Here is a 20947-nt window from a genome sequence, read left to right as displayed (position 1 = left end):
CACAGCGAGGGTCTGGCAGTCAAGGTGAGAAGCAGAGGACATCCCCCTCCCTCCCTCTCTGCTTCTTCCACCTTGTTCACCGGCCTGCACCCTCTCCAGCTGTTCTCATTACAGTGTGTGTGTGTTTGCCTCCACACATTCCTCTACATATGTATGTTTTATGTGTTTATCCATCCTTCAGTGCAGTTAGATGACATGAGTTTTTGTTTCAGGGGGATGGGTTCTTGCATGTGCGTGCCATTTTGGTGTACATCTGTGTGTGTGTTGGTGTGTGTGTGTTCTGTCTGGCCTGGTCGAGCTCCAGCGCTCCTCATGGCGTCCCTGTAAATGCCAGAAAGTTGGCACAGACGAGGACCCCCCTCTCCGCCTGAAGTGCTAAAAAGCTCTTTCTCCTCTCTGTCGGACGGCAACTCACAGACACCCTCGAAGGTTCACAAGAGCAGCGAGAGGCCAAAAGGTTGGAAATCTTAGAGATAAAGACAGAAAAATATCTTTAAAGCCAGTGGTTAGGTTGCTTATAGGCCTGGTTGATGTGTCAGATCATTCAGAAAGTGCTGTTGTTTCAAGAGAAATGTGCTTTTTTGCTAAATCTGAGTCATATGTTGTCTTACTTTATATTATGCAGCATATTTTGACCTTTAAAGTCGTAAAGTATTGGGTTATTCAACTTCACAAGTGATCCACCCTCTGCTAGCTACCAAAGTAAATGATAGAAAGTAAATGATAAATCTGTCTATTTTTGCCAAACAAACCAACACTTAGATTCTCAAAGCCAATTCTTACTCAATTTAGGCTTCATTTTGCAGCTTTTTTGTAACTTTTAACCACATTTGGAGCCCTTTATGAGCCATTTGAAGCTGCTTTGATCAATATTTTTTATTCGTTATGGATCAAATCACTCTAAGTGCTGGAACAGACACACAACGAACTGTCAGTTTTCAGATAGCCGTTTTGTTTTTAAAGCCAGCAACTTCAACAGAAATGAATAGAAAAAATAATTAGTTGTAATTAATTCCAATGAAATCAATTCAAAAATAAATTGGAATAGAACATTTTGGACTAATAAGGACGCTATAAGGCATATAACTTAGATTAACCCTCTACTAAAAATCATCTACTTGACAATTTTACAACTACTGAACTGTTTTAAAGACAGTTAGTTCTTATAAAAATACAACAAAAAGCAAAAAACACATCAGGTTATGAGGGATCACAGGACCAGGCCCTTATGTAAAAAGTGGGATGAGAGCTGCATGTATAGTTTCAGTTTTTTGTTTAATAAAACACATAAGAATTTGATGACTTTGGCCCAGAATAAAGCTTAAAAAGTATTTTTAGTCAGGGACAGGACATACGTTATACATCCTCATCTTTGTTGTTGAATTCTTCCATAAATTTCCATTTAGGATTCTTAAAATGGTGGGTCTTTTCCTTGTAATGCTTCTGCTAATATACAATGATTAGCAATTTATATCAGTTTATGCATATCAAAAGTCAGAAAAAAAATCACTGGTAGGCCCTTTAAAACCGGCTTCTATTTGTGCTCTAGTCTTGTTTTCTGTTGTCCCACAGTAATAGATCAGATTCTCACACAGCTCCAGTGAAGATGACACGTCCCTTTTTTCAGAGTGAAGCATCTTTTTGTCTGTGAATAAGTCCTAACAGCTCTGTGTACAATCGTAGCGCAAGTCAACCAGAAAAAATGCTGCTTTTAGAACCCAAGAAAACACTGTCTCTGCTGGGTGCTACTGTGGGCTTTGACAAAGTTGCTTTCAATGCCAGAGGTTGTTTTTCACTTAACGCTTGTAGATGTTGATGTTTTTTAACACTTGAGCCGGCTGGTTTATCCGCCAGAGAAAACGGCGAGCTAGCAGCTTGGAAATTGAAGTTTTCTCCCCCTAAATGCTGAGTGATGGTTTAAACGCACGATTTGAAAGAACAGTGCTGACGATAATGCAAAAATAAACAAAAGGATACCGGCACGGCTGCGTGTTGTCCATGCATAAATTAATAAATGATAATTACGCCTATCTTCGGAGGATTGTTTTGCGAGCTCCTGCGATGCTTCCTCAGCTGTTTGTCTCCAATTAAAGTTGTTTTTCCTGCTGATTTGCTCAGATAATCATCTGCTTTGCTGGTAAACAAGCTTATAAGGCTAACCTTGCTCTGTGTGCGTTTGGTGCTGATTCTTATCCTCCTGACAAGAGTTGCATATGCGGGTAAATATTCACTATATCGGGACGAAAACGCCCCATTTTATTCCTCTATGTCAGGTTTGTCCTCAACCAAAGTCCTGTTTGATTTCACTTGTTCTGATGACATGTTTGATCACAGATTTAGTTTCCAGTCATTTATCGTGCAGTAACAGCATTAGAAAGAAGAGACACTAACCCAAGTGGATGAAAGAAAGCAGCTCCCAATTCATGATCAATGCAATATATTTTTATAACCTGGCCGTCCCTTTAAACTTTCTCCCCCGCAGGATATTTTTTTATGACACTTTCTGTTTTATTGGACTGTGAAGTGAAGAGACAGGAGGGACAGGACGGAGACGGAGGCTGAAGATGTGAGCTGACAGTCGGCCGACAGACTTGAAGTCGTGAAGCCAAACTCGGCCTTTTGACCTCAGTAATGATATGATGCTCCTCGTCCGCACAGCGTCAAATAACTTTAGCAAATTTCTCTCCGAGAAAAATATGAAAGTTCTGATCTAATACTTTCTTTCAAGCCTCATAAACCAGCAATCTTGTTTTTTGTTTTTTTTTAATCAAGTTTAGTCAATATCTCCTCAGCTCAAGCTTGAGATCCATGGTGAAACTGGGAATTCACACCTCCTCTTGGTCACAACGATGACATGAAACAGAGATCCTGATGTTGATTGGACAATCGATACAGTCTTGACTAATGACAGTTTCTACTTGCACATGTTGCATGCACAGGAGCAGTCTATCTCACCTCTTATGTTCAGTGAGTGGCCAGAAACACACGTTCTAATAAAAGCTAACATTGCTCTATATTTTACAAGAACGTTGGTCTGTCAGCTTGTTTCTGCTGCCACCAATTTGGCCAAAAAAAAGTACATGTTTAATGAAATCTTTCCTTGTGGGTGCCTCCAGAACACTTTTCAGAAGTGTGGACTGGAGTCACTTAACTCGGACTCAAACCATAAATCTGATGACTTCATGCCTCATACTACTTTGGCTTCAAAGTACAGTAACTCTTGAATTGATATCCTTCCCAAGCCCAAGGTCTAAATTATATGCAGTAAAAAAGTTGAGCTTTGAATGAGTCTAACAGCAGGATGAACAATCGGACCCTTTTCATTATTCTGGCAGCAATTTATGGTATATAGCACCAGCTTGCTTTTCCATAAAAGTAATGAAGGTAAACTTACTGGATCAGCCAAAGACATGACGCTTAAAAAGGTGCGACTTGATCCCTTCATTGTCGCATCTGCTGTGTCTGTTTCCTTAACAGTCTGTGCAATGTCTGAATAAAGCCACATTAATGCAAAGTCACTCATGTCTGAATGGCAAAGCCATCACTTCAGCTGTTTAATGAAGCCAGCAGTGTTACTTATTTGATGTCTGAAAATGGACTTTACTGTGTCACAGGAGTTAAACTCCAAGGCACACTTGATCAGTTTCTTTTAAACCCTGTCAACCCAAAGTAGTTTCTGGACAGTTTTTTTTATTTGCTACTTAACATGGGCTCATTTTTCACCATAATAATAAATCCTTCACCTCTGTAGAAACAACACAGCTGTGACTAGAACCAGAAACAACTCCAAAATGTATTTTTAGCAGCATAGCAAAGCTAGAGCATCATAAATCACAAAAAACATGAGTTTCTTTGATTATTTAATTTTCAAAAATGGAACAAAAACTGGAACTGACATGCACAACTTCTTTCCAAGTGCCTGCAGGTGTTACTATTATTGGAATGAAGGGTGAATCATCAAACTGTAGATATTTTGCAGCTTTTTCACACTTTTCTCCTTTCTGCTGCACAGCCTGCATTTCATCCAAGTTCAGCCAAAAAGTCACAAAAGTTTTGTTCTGAACCACACAGAATTTCTTTATTTTATTTTTGGTGCATCCAGTTTATTTTACCTTAGAATGGAGCATGCAGAATGGAATACGGAGGAAATTTCATGGTTTTAAGCTTATGTTTGGTTGAACCTCAGACGAGTAGTTCAAGAACTGTCCTAAAGTTGCAAATCTGTAAAAATGCTTTCAATCTCTCTTTTCATTTTGGAGAATGTTTTTGTTGAATGAAACATAAAAAGAAGTGATTATGATGAATTATTCCAAATTAAAGCTCAGATTTGGTTACATTTTATTTATTTAATATTGCAGGTCACGGATGAGTAGTTCAAGGACTGTCAGAACGTTGGAAATTCGATCATTCTTTTTTGTTTTTAACCGTGTCTTTTTTTTTTTTTTTTTTTTGAGAAAGTGATTTTAAGAGATTCATAGTCTTTCAAACCCACCGGCAAGTTTTGGGGTTCAGAGAGTTAGATGGGATTCTTTTTTTTTTTACAGTAGTATATCCAGTTTTTCTCTTTTAATACAATAAATGTGCTGATAAAATTGTGTTGATTTTGATGAGGATCACATAATAACTTGTCTTTAGGACATGAGCACTTCTACTTGGCATGGGGTTTGACTGAGGACTCCAGCCATAACTTAAGACTCCCTTGTCACTTTGCAGAAGCATGATTTTCTCTTACACTCGCCAAAACATCCTATTTATCACATTTGTCACGAAACTCCCAGCTCACAAAACTCATTCGGTGCCACAGTGACAGGAAAGTCTATATTGATCAGGCGTAGCTGCCGACATGTAAACCCTCGAACATGATTCACCGAAAGCTGTAAAAATCCCTCGTCTTTACTCCATCATGTCCAGTGCAAAGACGGACACGAGAAGCCACATGAACACATACATGTATCCTATCGATGGTGTGAAATACGTTCATCCTCTGGGACCCGCTCGATAAGCGTCTGCAACTTAAAGCCCCTGGATTAACCTGTGCTAGCCTGATTGCGGCTTGTAAGTCCTTTTAAGTTCTTCACGCTCGGTTGCATTGCCGTGTCGCACGTCCAATCAAAGCCTAATCCGGGTTTTTTCTGCCCCGATGCCTATTGACTTTTTGGCAGAGGTCTTACATAGAATCAATCCCCTCCACCTGAGTGCATGGGAGGCTCATTGGTTAATGGCAGCCGGTGAAACAGGGCCTGAATAATGTCTTTAGGTGTCAGCGGATGGAAATAAGATGAGGCTGTGTGTGTCATTACTGGAGCGTAATCCCGCTCTGCTCTCTGTTTCGTCTACCTCATCTCTCATTTCATTTTTTTGCCCTCTCTGCTTCATTTTGTCCCGCTTCTCTTCCTTTCCATCCCTCTCTTCTTCTTCTTCTTCTACTCTTTTCTGTCTGTCTGTGGGAGTGAGTGATGAGGGAGGGAATCAGTCCATCCGTCACTGTTGGTGTGTGTGTGTGTGTGTGTGTGTGTGTGTGTGTGTGTGTGTGTGTGTGTGTGTGTGTGTGTGTGTGTGTGTGTGTGTGTGTGTGTGTGTGTGTGTGTGTGTGCATGTCATCATCTGGCGCCGGGTGGCCTCCCACTGATGTAAGAGGGATCCGTCATGTCTCTCTGTCACAACAGCAGACACGCATGAGTGGATGTACACACCCTCACACACATCTAAACACACACACCGTCCTCGTGTCTCTGCTATCTGTGTGTGTGTAAAATCTGTACAAGTGTGTCCCGGCCAAATAAAAGTTATTAGATTTAGTGAAATCAGAATATCTTTCAAAAGTCAGCTAGTCGCCACCAAGCCCTGAAGTGGTGCAGTCTCATTTTGCATTGTTGTCTGGTTGTCATCCATCCGGAGGCGTGTGATACGACATGATAAAGTCTTCCTCAAATAATGCGCATAAAAAAAAGCAGCCCAGAAAGAAGCCGTGTGTGGATTTGTGGTTGTTCTCCGAATCAAGTGCTTTTTAGCGTGCTAAAAGAGGTCCTTTGGGGGGGAGCTGAGTGTTATGGAGTGGCAAGTAGACACCGGTTAATTTTGGAGCATCAGGAGCGGCGGTGGCGACGGGAAGCTTCCAGGATGGGCTGCGTGTTTGGAGCAGCCCCTGCTGAATGCAAGAGAAACTGCAGCTGAAGTCTGGTTTGTCTTCCAGATGAGGGGAAATGAGGGTTTATTGGACTCAGGTGACGGATAGTTTTCACAGTTTTTTTTATTAGAGTTTTGGGTGAAGAGGCAGGAGGAGGAGAAGGAGGAGGTCGGGCCTTTCCTCAGCTTCTGATGAGGAGGGAATGATCAGTCAGAAATCAACCTGAAGTCTTTTCAGAGTAAAACTTGCAGACAGATGTGCATCTCCCCCCCGTGTGTCTGCTGTGTGAATAATGTGTCTCCATAAACGACTGTTTAATATTGTGTTATCCTATAAAGCAGCATTGCTGATGGCACCCTGAGTACATGAAGCTGGCTTCTGGCCAAGACTTTAATCAAATTAGAAACAATTAGAACATATATCACTGAAATTCTATGTGGTCGTAGTTGTTTTTTATTTAAAATCATCTACAAATTCCAGACTTAAACATGTATGATGGTGAAATATTTTGGAAATGTTTGAACTGACATTGCAACCACAGAACAGCGAATTAAATTCACTCACTCCAGAGCTGAGTGTTTTCTGTGTGCATTCTCAAGCCTTTCTGTTTTCCTGCAAGCATACGACACAATGCTACGAGTCAAATTGCATGAAATATTAAAGGTGTATCTTAAATCTGGAATTCATTAATGGTTGATTCTCTAAAAAACATTGCTTTTGTGTTGTCGTGTACGCTGACTGCAGGTCTTTATGGCGTTAGAGTAAGTTTTAAACGCGGCTTTAACAGTGACTGAAGTACTTTGTGTTTATTTTCTGTCAGGAGCGCAGACATTCAGATAAGATGACAGGCTGCCCTTAAACATCAGTCTGAAGCATCAGGGGTTTGAGTGGACTTGACATCTTGATGGAGTTGAAATGTGGTTAAGAAGACACCAGCGTGCAGTTTAATGGGATGTATTAGAGGCTTCATACGTGACCACAGGCACACGGGATGCTGTCGGCTCAAATAAAGACACAGTAGAGGGTAATATTAATGTAAAGCTACTTTGGTGAGCAAAAAAGGAAGATATAGTGGTAAAATGGTATATTTTAGATTTTATTTGTCAATAGATACACAAGCATTTAGAATATTTCTTTAAAATAGCATTTTTTCTCTCCTAAATGATTGGATTTGAGGTTTTTTTTTTATCATTATGGTTTAGAGCAACTTCAAATTGTGTCTTGAAAGAAACTATTTCACTGAACTGATCCTTTTCAGTTCTAAAAGTCGTGAAAATATAATTTTAAATAATAATATTAAATAATGCTGAGAAGAAATAGAAAGACTCAATTACAAGTAAAAGCCCAGCAGTCATGATTTTCACCACATTAGCAGCAGAATGTACTTGAAATATCAGGAGCAGAAGGACTTATTAGGCAGCAGAAGATATATTTTATGGAGTAGAAGTGAAACTAAGTTCAAGCCCCACATTCAAAATCCTGCATAAATTAAATACACTACAATTAGTATCGACAAACATATAAAAAAGTCAGTACACATTCCTGAAACCTGCTCTCTGATTGTTCTATAGGCGACGGCATGCAACAGTTTTCATTACGTTGCACATAATTAGGTTGTTTTGCCAAGCGGTTCCCAACTTAGGGGTCGGGCTCCTCCAGAGGGACACGGAATAAATTTCAGGGGTCATGAAATAATGAGTGACCCGAAAAAGAAGCAACTTGTGCTACATGTGGACTCGTTTATTAATTGCATTTTCTGAAATGGTACTGGTCTAACATTATATTCAATACAGTATCTTTGTTTTCAGACTGTTGGAAACTTTTATTGAAGTCTTTCTAGATCAACTAAATTATTTCAATTCTGTTGAATTTCTTGCTTTTTAAAAAAAAAAATCTTGAAATGTTTATTTCTGATTAAGCCTAACAATATGAAACCATATGGTGGGCTTAATGGAGAAATGACTTTATGGAGCTGTAATTGCTTCATAGGCATCTGGAAGTTGTGTCAAGGAGAATCTGCTTTTAACTATAAGACCATAAACCACCAATTTAATCTTAATGCATTTTATTTTGTGAAAACTGTCTACACCTGCAGGGTAAAAGGAATGGTTTAATATAAAATGGGGCAACATTTGTAGCATAAATGAAAGTTTGGTCTTTGCCTCAAAATGTAACTTTGCGGTTTATTTCAGTTGAGCATATTTCCAATTTTGTGGCTTAATGGGTCATGAGAACCCAAGGACATCACACATGGTAGCCACCTGTCAACCGCAAGATAGCCCCACTCTCAAACATACCTTGTTTATCATCCATTTTACTATAAATGGGATCATAATTTTAGAAAATGAACTTCATGGTGTTTTCAAAAAATCTTTAAGCTAGTAATTGAGACCATAAACTCATTTGGAGAATGTTTACTGAGGAAAGATATCAAAGGAGAAGCAGCCATTTTCTCAGTGACTTCCAGACTATCAGATTTATTTTTGCAACCAGCTGAGTCGCCCCCTGCTGACTGTTAGAAAGAATGCAGGTTTAAGGCACTTATGCATTGGCTTCACTTTTCAAACTAAGAAGCTACGTTCATACAGTCTCCCTGCAGCCCTGAAAAGAGTATGTTCGGATGAATATACAGGTCGATTAGGTCAATTGGCAAGTTGCCCAGTATGGAGATCTCTGATGCTGTTAGCAAAATGGCTGTTTCAGGTGACTAATTTCTGATTTCAGTATCAGTCAGATTCATGTTAAAATCGTTGGAAAGCTACTGGAAGCCTTTTGCTGTTTTGTGCGACTTCTCATTTCCCTGAATCTGTACAGACCTGAGCATTTCAGACTTACCATTACCCAGAGGGCTAATTATGATATTGCGTCAGTCTTGCATAATCAGACCTATCTCCACAGCACCATGTCAGTGCTAAAGAATGATCTGACTGCACCTCATTCTGCTACAGGGGCAAAAAAGAATCAGCCATGTTTGCATTTTTTTTTAAACCAATCACAATTACGATGGGTGCTGCTTAGCCCAGGAAGCAGCTATGGTGCCCCTGCAAATTAGTGTCTTGCCCTAATGAATGATCAAAACACAAAGAATGCCATTTTCTGCATGTTGTTTGCTGTTGTAGGCAGATTGATACCAGAAGTCTACATCTAAAACTGGACTCACCATTTAAGTATACCGCAGAAGTAAATGCATTTACTTTGCACCGCTGATCCTGCAAGCTGTGAAATGACACCAAAACTGTGATATTCCCAAATTTGCATCCTTCCATTTCTTTGCAGTGGCCATCCAGGATGATAGCAGCCAATCAGCAAACCTTCCCTTCCACAAGGTTGATCGTAGATTGGTAATGACACAGATTCACCATACACTCATTTACACACCCTTTACTTTATACGTATGGCCACTTTCCGTTTAATTCACATAATTAATCAACTAATGAACTTGTGAATGGCTGTCTGGATGGGAAGGTGGGGTAGCAAGCTGGTGATTGGGCTTCACAAAGCAGGCTTCAATCCATTTAGGTTCCCACCACATACACACAAGCAAGTGCAGAGAAGATGAGGTGTGTCACACTGCAGCGCAAACACAGTTAATGATAGCAATCTGATTACACCTTCCGAGACACTGCAGACCTTTGGATTTCACTCTGTGCTAATAGAGCTAAGGTAATGGGTGGGCAAGGAAATGAATGGCTGCCTAAGTGAATGGATGTGTAATTAAAGAATGGGCGATACAGTCAATGTAATTAGCTTGTTTATGTGCGCTACAATGGATATGGGCAGGCGTTAAGGCCCTGCAGTGTGGCAGACAAACACAGAGGAGATAGAAGATGGAGAGAAGGAGGGAAGGGGAATGGGAATGAGAAGCACAGAGAGAGAGAGAGAGAGAGCGAGAGAGAGCAAACTCCTTATTCAGGCCTTTTCTGCTCACCCGTCACATCAAGGCTCCAAATCAATCCTGCAAATTGGTTTGTTCCTCGACAAGGTTACCAAATGACGGAGGGATGGAGGGAATGAAGTGGAGAAGGAGAGGCAGAATATGAGATAGAGAAGGAATATGTGAGAGCTGTAACAAGAGGGAGATGGGGGGGGGGATGTCCCGCTGTTGACGTATTGTCTAATGTGGAGCTATGCGAGTCTGTGCATGTGTGTGAGCTCAAGGCCAACAGCAGGGTCATTAAACTATGCAGGGAGGTGAAGGATCTGCTTGGTTGTTATTTGTTGCAGGTAAACTGAAACCGGCTGAGTTATGGCATCCTTGCTTACAAAAACCCACTTTGTCCATGCGATGGTGCACATGTTGAACCGAGTTTGCTGGAGTGTGTGTGTCCGTGTACTTAGTTGATCCGACCGCAGATGCTCCTGTAACCCTGTCACAATGAAATGTGGGCCCCATTTCCTCCCATTCCCAGCTGAGCCAGTGGAATTGAAGAGTAAATATATAAATAATGGAAGAGATTTTAAAAAATGGCGCTCGCTCCAAATGTGTTATTCTTCTCATCTGACCTAATGTCATGTGTGTGTTTGTGTGTCTTGCAGGAACACTTCACACCTGAGTGCAAGTTTAAGGAGTGTGTGTTTGAGAACTACTACGTCACCTACTCGTCCATCCTGTACAGACAGACCCAGTCGGGACGGGCGTGGTACATCGGCATCAACCGGGACGGACAAGTTATGAAGGGGAACCGAGTCAAGAAGACCAAGGGAGCTGCTCACTTCCTGCCCAAACTTATTGAAGGTATTACAGATGAATATCAACCTTACATGCTTCTCCAAGACTTTGCTGGATAGGCTTCCAACGTTAAGACTTTTCGCTGAATAAGACCAAGTACCATAGACAAGTAAATCAAAAGTATGTAACCCAGGAAGTGACACAACAGAGATTTTTACACTTTTCTTTTCGGTTGGAAGGATAGCAGATGTGTTGATCATTATTTGCCCACTAGGGTGCAGCAGAATAACCTGTAAACACATGGTTAAACCTTGAAAATTTGATATGATGAACAAGTCAGTTGCCAGTTTTCATATCCAGCAGATACTTAGCAGGATTATCATTTGAAGTTGTGATTCCTCACACCTGACGAAGGCAAGTAAAATATTCACTCTCCTTTTAGAAAAATGTTTTGGTCTGCATAAACTAAGCTAATTACTCATTTACGTTTTCATACTATTAGCTAACTGTGTATAGGTGATGTTTTCTTCCATGTACACAGTACACAGAGAGTTGGTTTAGTATTGGTCTGCTGTAAACAGCTGCCTGCTGCATTTGGAAATTAGAACAAGACTATTAAAGCTGCATACTCTAAGACCAAAACAACTGGCCAAAAGGTGGTAAAATGCTCTATAGAGCTGAAAAGAACTGCATAGAGGTAGCAATAATTTATTTTCATGTTAAAGTATAAATCATCACTTTATTTATTTTTTGTATGAAGGAATGAATCAGTGCAGTTTTAAAATTGTTTGTAGCCGTAATACTGGAAGATACTCTTAATTTTTCCTCTATTTGTTTATAGTTTCCCAGTTGATTTCGTGCTAAAACTTTTCACAAAATCTGTTCTTGGGTAATAAATAAAGGGAAGAGCTCCAAAAATGTACCTAAAAAAATGTCATGTCACATTTACCCAATCCTTTAACTCTCTCTTTGCCTTCTCCATCCCTAGTCGCCATGTACAGGGAGCCCTCTCTACATGACGTCGCTGAGCAGAGTCCACCCAGAAAAACGCCCAAGACCTCCAGTGACTCGCCCGTGCTCCAGAACGGCAAGAAAGACCCTCAGTCCAAAACCAAAACCTCCTCCTCCTAGCGCTCAGAGACACTGGGGTGGAGGAGGGGTGGATGACACGGGGCGATGGGCACCAGCGGACACCTGAACAAGGTTGTTAGGGCTACCCGCCACCTGCTGCCTGTAACACTGACCCCACAATGCACTGCTGTGAACGTTGGAGAACGGGGAACAGGTCCAGGCCAATGGGAAACCCCCTTTTACCTTCACAGACCCTTCCCCCCCGAACCCATCCACACCAGCCCTCCACCTTCTTATTGAATAACCTCTGTGATTCGCAGAGCCTGGGATATACAAGCAATAACTCCATGAAGAGGTGAACAGTGGCCTAGTGTTGTATAGCATGTCATCACAGCGTGTTCAAAGCAGCTGGAAGGAGATCCCACATGCCTTCTAGCCATCATCAGCGACATCCTTCCAGTCAACCAAATATCCAAGCAAAGTCTTCCTGGTACCACAATGGGTGCGACGGGCAAATCCGTCCCTCTGCAGCACATACTTTACAAATGGGTTGTGTTTTTATTTCCCTGAAGGGTTTCATGCTAATGTTAGCTTGACATGGAGTCACTCGAATGCGAGGCTGTCACAGGGACCCTTGCAGACTTTGGTTCTGCAGCCATCTGCTCAGTCCACATCTTCTGTGTGTGTCAGCAAATTTTGCGAGATGGCCTGAATACTTGTCAGCCCTGTTTGTGTCTGTGAGTGAGTGTGTATGTGTGTGTGTGTGTGACTGCATGTACGCGTGTGTTCCCTTTTTCTTCTATTCACCTTTGGCACGATTTGATTAGTTTGTGACATGGACTCAATTTTCCACTCTGCGGCACAAGAAAACCCCTCCCGTCCTCTCTGGCTCTGTTAATGGAGTCTGGGGCTGATCAGAATCTTTCGACCCTTAAACGAGGGGCCAAGAGCTCCCTCGGCACACCACATAACCACACAGACACACACACACACACACACACACACACACACACACACACACACACACACACACACACACACACACACACACACACACACACAAGCTCATTTACACAATGACATTTACAAACACGCGCAGAGGTGTGTGTGTGTGTGTGTGTGTGTGTACTGCACGCACACACTTCAGCCGTCCCGATGTCCATGAGCGACGACTGCGGAAAACCATCTCTCGACTTAGCACACTTAACACAATGACACGCGTTAACACACACACACTCATGAATGCTCGCATACGTGTCGACACGGCAGCGAGTGTGTAGGCCGGTTCTGGGAGATGATGAGGATATTATCAGTGAGATGGGATAGTGATGGAGCCTGACTGTGTAGCTTGTGATTGCAGTGCAATAGCTTTTTTCACTGTGGCTGGTCATGCATTGCATAAACCCTCAAGGTCCTCACAGTATGTGCAGACCCTCTTTGTCAGTGTGGCATTCTTGGCATCAAAATATAGAGATGAAATATGCTTTTATTTGGTTATTGCATCCAGAATGTGCTGCCGTATTATAGCGGATTTTTAAAGAAACTGCTTCTGCAGATTACTTGCCGCCCCGTCACTGTCTACAAGACACAAATATCCTTCGTGCTGTGTTCCTGCCATAAAATACACCTTTGGAGTCTTGGGGAAACAGCCGTCTAGTGTCCTGACCTAATTTATCCTGCCAAATTAGTAACCCAAACTTGATCCAAATCCATATGACTTGCTAATTCTTTGCAGATTTCAAGCATATATATATTGTGTTTACACCACAAAATTGCCCCAAATGGACTCAAAAATGTCAATATGCAGGTGAATGATGGTGACACAGCTTCGTGAACACCCCTGAAAACAAATGATAATCCTCAAAAAATGCCTTTTGATTCCTATTTATACAAAATTCACTGAAAAATGTGTGTGCATAGTCACATGTATAATGTCCTGTTGGTATAAAGGTTTCTACAGAATCAATATAGAGAAACAATTTGTGTGTAATATATGATAAATACACTACCAGTCAAGTTTCTTTCTCATTCAGTGGTGTTTATTGAATTATTTTCTACATTGTAGATTAATACTGAAGACATCAAAACTATAAAATATTACATATGGAATCATGTTGCATACAAAAAATGTTAATATTCAGTATTAATTTAGAAAATAATGCAAATAAATTTTAAAAAAGCACTGAATGAGAAGGTGCGTCCAAACTTTTGACTGGTAATGCATTTCATATAGAATTGGAATCAGACTCACTATAAAGAATTAATTTAAGTTATTCCACAAATCATTTTTGCTTGTTAATACCTGGTGCCTGCTTTTACCCACAATGCAGTTCAGCAGGTTTCAATTTTATGTATGTTGCACTAGTAGTGGCTAATACAGCCTCAGTATTCTAGCTTCAAGCAGAGGGGAGCAGGAGGCTACAGTGGTGTGGTAAGCTAGCTAGCTTTCAAACTCAAGCTATCCAGAAAAATAATAAAATAATCACACAGTTTAGCAGATGATTATGCTGATGTTTTCTTCTGTAATAAATTAATAAAAAATGTAAAAATAAAAAAATAAAATAGCCCAGTCTGGGAAGCAGAATGGACAGTAGGGCTGAATTGCATTATGGGAAGTGTAGGATCCAGGGTTTTCTTGCACTGTATTCAAATTAAGGAATGAAAGTCAGGATATCTCGGCATCCGCTGCATTGATTTCAACCATTCCTTTTTTAATCTAACTTTCACAACCCCCCAAACTTTTTAGAAGTGCAATACTAAATCACTGGGGTGATCCTTTAAGTCTTTATTTGCTCTTGTGCAACAGCATGGTTTCACACATTCACTTTAAAGCCACTAGTTTTTACTGAGATTCTGTTTTGAAATGTTATCTTATGAGTCGAGGTAAATCTCTCCGGGAAGTTTTGGTTTTGTTGCAAAGAGGAATTTCAAGCCTCAGTCCTTGCACTGTTATTAATGAGAGTTCATATATTATTACATGATGTGACTGTTCTGTTTTGTTCTGAGGAAAAATAGGAAACCAAAGTCATATAAAAGTAATGAAGCTGACAGCTGTAGAGGTGGAGGATTCTTGAAACAGAAAGATACAAGTGTTAGCTTTTGCTTTGATCACATTTTTGTCAGCGTTTATTCGGCACACTCTCCTGGTAAAGGAAGTCACTAGCAATATGTAATATTTACTACTTCAGTCTTCTCTTTCAGGAGACCTTGTTTTTTTTTTTCTTTTTTGCATTTCCATTTGTTGTTTCCATTCAACACGAAAAGCAATCATTTTTCATATCAAACTTTCTTGATACAATATGCCAGGCGGGGTAATTGTTTCCGCCTAATGTTTATGTATTGTGGGAAGCGAGGGAGTCCTGTGTGTTCAGGAGGTAGAGGCTAGGCGAGATTGATGATCAGGCCTCGGAGAGAGGGACCCAACAAAGGGAAAGGAAAGAAAGGAGTAGATTTTTTGGGAGTGTAATTAACGATGATGAGCAGAACAAAAAGAGATTTAAGAGGGAATTATGGTAATGTGGACAGTGTTCCCTGCACATTTGCACACACTCCTCCTTCCGTGCATAATCCTCTGCTCTCCCTGAACCTGTGGTTGTAAATAATAATAGCTGATAACCCGATCAGGACGGAGGCGAGGCGCAAAGTAATCTGCTACCTGAGAGAGGAAGGGAAGTGCATCTGAGGAGAGTTTATTTTCAAAGGGAGTAGAGAGTGGTCAAATGAGGACTTAAAGGAAAGGAAGGAAGAATAAACAGAAGGAGGTGCTTTATAATTTCATCTTTCTTTTTAATTTATTCAACACAGGCTACTGTTAAAACCTCCCATTCTCACTCAAGACCTTAATTAAACTGTTAAATAGACCTTCAGGTTGGTGTGTTTGACCAGACACCCCCTATGGATCGCTAAATCCAGAACACAGTGTTTGACTATTATTTGCAAAGTAATTAGGCAAATGTTTAATTAAATGAGGGCTCCTGCCTACTGGAATAGAATTAAAGTCTGTCTCGGACTAGATACTGTTAGATGGGAGGAGAGGAGGAATTCAGCAAAAAAAATCAAATAAGACTTCTGTGACATCGTGTATTTTAAGGGCTGGGAAATCTATGTTGCAATATTTTTTTAATGTACGTGTCATGACTGTTGTGTTCGGAATTCAATCAGGGGAGCGAGAAAGACGTTGCATTATGGGAAATGTAGGATTTGGCTGTTTTGGAGCTGATTGTGAGGATATTTTGACCAATTCTGCTTCAATTTTGCCTTTAATCTGGAACTTTCTGAAGCTGAAATTCACTGAAAAACCCCTTTAACAGTTCGATAAATAAACACATTTTATTTGTTTGCAGTATTTGAAGGGCTGCAATCTTTTCATACCAGGCCTCAAACTCTGTGTAGAGAAGTGAGCGTTTTATTAGAGGAGCTCTTTTCACTTCCAACAGCCCGACGTCAGTCAACACTGACATCTAGTGAGTGATGGCTTCATATCTCACTTCACTATTATTGAGATATTCATACTGCAGCTGTGTGTGTGTGTGTGTGTGTGTGTGTGTGCATGGATTCAGCAATTAAACGTTACAAATGATCTATCAGCCACTTCAAGCTGTGTCTCATCGTTCCACTGTAGAATATGCAGATGAATCAGCCTTTTTATGCCAGTTTGAGGACTGTTATTTGAATTGTCGGATCCGTTTGTGGCTTAAAGAATGAATATTGGTCTCCATGATTCTTTCACATACTATTAAATGTTTTCTATTTTGAGTCAGAAGCTGAGCAGATAGTATCTTTTGTAAGCAGATAAATGTTATAAGGTGGGCTAAAAGTGTGAGAAATATGTATCCCGCTCTGTTTGCAGTGTTATTGATTTCCAGAAATTACCAAGTCATTTGCTGTGAGCAGAGAGTTTGCATGATTGCAGAGATTTGTGTGTGTTTTGCCATGTTCACACTCTTTGATTTCACTCTCTCTCTCTCTGAGTTCCTTTTGTTGAAGCCTGAAATCAGCTTCTCTGTTCCGGCCCGTCTCCTCTCCAGCCTTCAGGCTTCACTTCAAAACGACCGTGCGTGAATTACAGGATGTAAAGTTTGCCATTCATCTCGGCGGCCGTCTATCCCAGCACATGTTTGATTAGCGACACCTCCCTCCTTTCTCCCCACGCGGCTGAATTTACTGCTTTTTACTGGCTGATGAATGTCTCCGGATTCAGGCTCTAAATGTTAAATATCGGCCCTTTGGAGAGCTTGGCGTCGCCGTTTCTTTATATATGAAAAGAGATGGGAGAGGTGTGAAATGTGTGGATATCGGAGGGAGTTAAATGATGTAGATCTGATTCAGCTTCACACACACTCACACACACCTCTCTCTCTCTCTCTCTCTCTCTCTCTCTCTCTCTCCCCGGGGACTCCCTTCCCTCCCATTTCTCCCGAGTCAGGGCCCTCCCTGCTTACTGAGCGAATTACAGCTGCAGAGAGAGGGTCATCCGGGGTTGTGAAGGACTCAGAGAGGGAGAGAGAGTGAAAAGAGGGAGAGAGGCATGTGTCATGTACTGTAGTGTAGCTAACTCGTGCCCTCACAGCCTCCCTTTGAAGTTGCACATCCTCTCTGCGGTCCCTTTTGGAAACAGCGAACACAACTTCCTCTTTAACCTAGAGGCAGTACCAGTGTGTGTGTGTGTGTGTGTGTGTGTGTGTGTGTGTCTGTGTGTCTGTGTGTCTGTGTGGCTAAACTACATCGCACACACATCAGCTTTGGTCTTTGTGTGTAGCTGTTGTGTAACCGTGACTGAATATCTCTGTGTGTCCATTCTGTGTACCCAAGAAGAGAGAGAATACAGTATAAGGCGGGAGGAAGGAAAATAGAGGATAAATCAGAGGCCAAATCAATGAGCATGAGTCCTTGGGCAGAAAGCAATAAACTCCATTAACAAGGTGCAGCCACATTATCTGGGCTGGTGTGAGAAGAAAGAAAAAAAGAAAAGAAGCATAATATTGATATAGAAACCAATTGCGTGTTTTATTAGAGCTTTTATTTTTTTTAACACTTTGCCCTTTTTGTGAGCCGGCTCGTGTGCTGTTTAAGTGTGTGTGTGTGTGTGTGTTACTTTGAGGTGGAGTCCCTTCACCACATCTGCAATGCAGCAGAAAACACAAAAAAACGAGAGAGGGAGGAAGAGAGTGTAGCTCACGTGCTCCGACAAAAGAGTGACGCCTCCCTGGGATATTTTCTTTTAGCTGCTTTCGTTTTTTCAAAAAAGAAGGGCTTTTATATTGGAATCCTGTCACATCCTGTGTAGCATTAAAACAACTTCATATACATATAAAAATATTTTTCTTTTTTTTTTTAAAGGCACACCCACAGTCCCTGGACACATCTGCATTGCACACACACACACACACACACACACACACACACACACACACACACACACACAGCACCCTGCACCAAGCCGGCGCAGATCTGGCTAAATGGGGTGACCTTTACGAGCAGATCATGGAGCGACTTCACCTCTTACAAGCTAATGCACCACCCATGTTTTAGTGGTGACTTTACTCTGTAGTGCCCCCCCCCCCCCCCCCCCCCCTTTACTCCCCACTGAAAGTGTGTTTTCTTAAAGAAAGTATGGAATTCCCTGTCAAATTTCTTGTTAATTGTGATGAAATGATATGAGGTAATATGTGGCCCATTGTAACTCCCTGTTAGTCCATTCCTGTGTGTTGGTTTGATGTGATTTCTTTTGCTGTTTAAATGCATATCTGTGTCTCTTTTTCACATATTGTGGGACACTTAGCTAAAAAAAAAAAAAAAAAAAAAGAAGCTCAATCTACAAAGAGATATCCTTCTGATCCCCCAGAATCCACCTGTCAATCACAGAACTGACCGACTGACCGACTTCTGACCTTTTCACAAGATTTTAATTGGCTCAACCGGCAGCATGTGGACTGCTTCGTTCGCCGTCTGTCTCACGCATCGACACATCTTCTACGTGTGTGTGTGGTTCTGTGATCGATCCTCGAAGGATGTTTTTTGGACTTTTTCTTTCTTTTTTCGTACTGCATGGACGATCCAACTTCTTGTGAGTCTTCCAGAAAGATTTTAAGGGAATTCACCATTATCTTACTTTCCTTCTCGTCTTCCAAATGCAAAAAGAGTGCTTCAGTCTTCCAGTTATCAAAGCCACAATGACACTATTTTTGTATTCAAAATGGGGCAAAAATATATCTATATATCTCTATATATAAATATATCCATGCAGATGTGGTTGGGGTGCAGTAACTCCCCCTGTTGCTGGCAAAGTGGAATAACACAACAACTAAACGCCAACCAAAAGCCCATGGATCACTTGGAGAAAAGAGCTGAGAAGGACTTCGGAGAGCGCCAGGGACTTGCAGATTTAAAACTCCTGGGTTGCGGTAGAGGCTCACAGATGGGGCGGGACTACAGCATGCATGCGCCAATCATTTACTGGACACCTTCCAGAAACAGTCTTTACCCAGTATTTACTCTTTGACCCCCCCCCCAACCCCTTTAACCCCTCAACACTCCTACTATCCCCCCAACTCTTGTCTCTGCATTTGCAATATGATCCGTATTTATTTCTATAATAACTTACACAAAGTCAAGGGAGACGCATTATTGGATATAATTGAATAAAACAAACTAATATATTTGTATGATTGTAATGCTGGTCTCTGGAGAGTTTTTCTTTAGACTTACTGCTTACAATATTACATCTAGAACTACGTCTGTTTACAGGTGTTACATCGTCAGCCGAGTTAGTAGATTTGGAAAACTCTTAAACTACATATTATGGTCTGGTGTGGCTGGGACTCCCTTTTGTAATGACTTTATAATGTGGTTCATATTCTCATTCTATATAGACAATATATAGGTTGCCAGATTGTGAAAAATCTTCATCCATCATCACACACCCCTTGGCACAACCTGGCTTAGAAACTATGAGAAAACACAGTAAGATACAGGATGAAGGCCAAAGATAATTCATTAATAAAAATCACAACGAATGAAATGTAACACATCTACATTTCAGACAGCCAAACAGATCATCTCACCCATTTGGTAGACCGTCTCATCTTTTGTCTTCCAGAAAAATGCTGCAGAACATCTGGACCAACATCCATGGAGCAAGTACGTATTCATTTTACAAACTGTAAACTTCATGCATTGTGAAAGTCATTATTTGTCAGCTTTTAAAACTGCACACCTGATTGATTATAGATTAGATTGCCGTTTACCAACATTCATAACTGCAGTGTTTCTTAATAGACACCCAATAATATTATTTTTATTAATGCTATTGCAAGAGAGAATAAAATGTAGAATTTTTCATTTTATTTTCATTTGTTTTTAAATGTCAAACAGTCCATTGGGCGTACACAGTGTCATGTCACAATGGGATTATCCAGATAACTCTGCTAAATTTACTAATAACTGATTAGGAGCAATATTAAGACACCATAATTCCAACTGCACCTCAGAGGAAGATGCAACTGGATCATAAGACCTGTGACAAATTCATCTGTTTTGCTTCTGAATTTCTCTTACCCACCACCAGGAAGTCGTTTTGCTTGTCTGTTTGATCTTACAGCACAACCAAATAGCAGCAGAGGTTAAAGGGACAGTTTTCCCATTACCACAAACAAACAGAACCAATCATGAAGTTCCTGATCTGATTAAAATCTTGGCACCCTAACCCTGCTCCCAGTGGTCCTGAAAGTTCCTTTTTTTTAGTTGTGTCAAACACCATCTACCCATCAAAACTGCCAATCTTGAACTTCATTTTAGGGAAGAGGAAGACATCACAGGGAGATAAACCAGGTGAGTAGAGTGGATGGAGAGTGATGACTGTTCGGTTTGTTTGTGCCAAATGTTCCTTCTCAGGTGCTTCAGTCAAACCAGATGCTGAGCTTGAGGAATGAATCCACGGTGAATGCCGAACAAAATGAATTGCCACTTCAGTCTTGAAGATTTCAGGTCCTTGAAGAATGCTGTTTGGTGTCTAAGTTTGAGCTGTAGACCCAAATCTGAACACCAGTGATGGTGAACAATATGAAGTTTGGGTCTGTTCA

The 20947-nt window shown here is 40.9% G+C and overlaps 1 protein-coding gene across 1 annotated transcript in view; it reads left to right on the top strand.

The window, feature by feature from the left end:
- fgf11a (fibroblast growth factor 11a) overlaps positions 1–17181 on the top strand; it is a gene marked incomplete at its 5' end in the record, with an annotated part of 49832 nt that extends 32651 nt beyond the window's left edge. Inside the window, 2 exons of the mRNA XM_051943962.1 lie at positions 10664–10862; positions 11785–17181. Of these exons, the coding sequence (XP_051799922.1) occupies positions 10664–10862; positions 11785–11927 (342 nt within the window). The remainder of the gene's footprint in view (positions 1–10663; positions 10863–11784) is intronic.
- Between the last annotated feature and the right edge of the window lie 3766 nt (positions 17182–20947).

Source organism: Acanthochromis polyacanthus, chromosome 23 (assembly GCF_021347895.1).
Source record: "Acanthochromis polyacanthus isolate Apoly-LR-REF ecotype Palm Island chromosome 23, KAUST_Apoly_ChrSc, whole genome shotgun sequence".
Classification (NCBI taxonomy): domain Eukaryota; kingdom Metazoa; phylum Chordata; class Actinopteri; family Pomacentridae; genus Acanthochromis; species Acanthochromis polyacanthus.
This window is presented reverse-complemented; position numbering and strand designations above follow the sequence as displayed.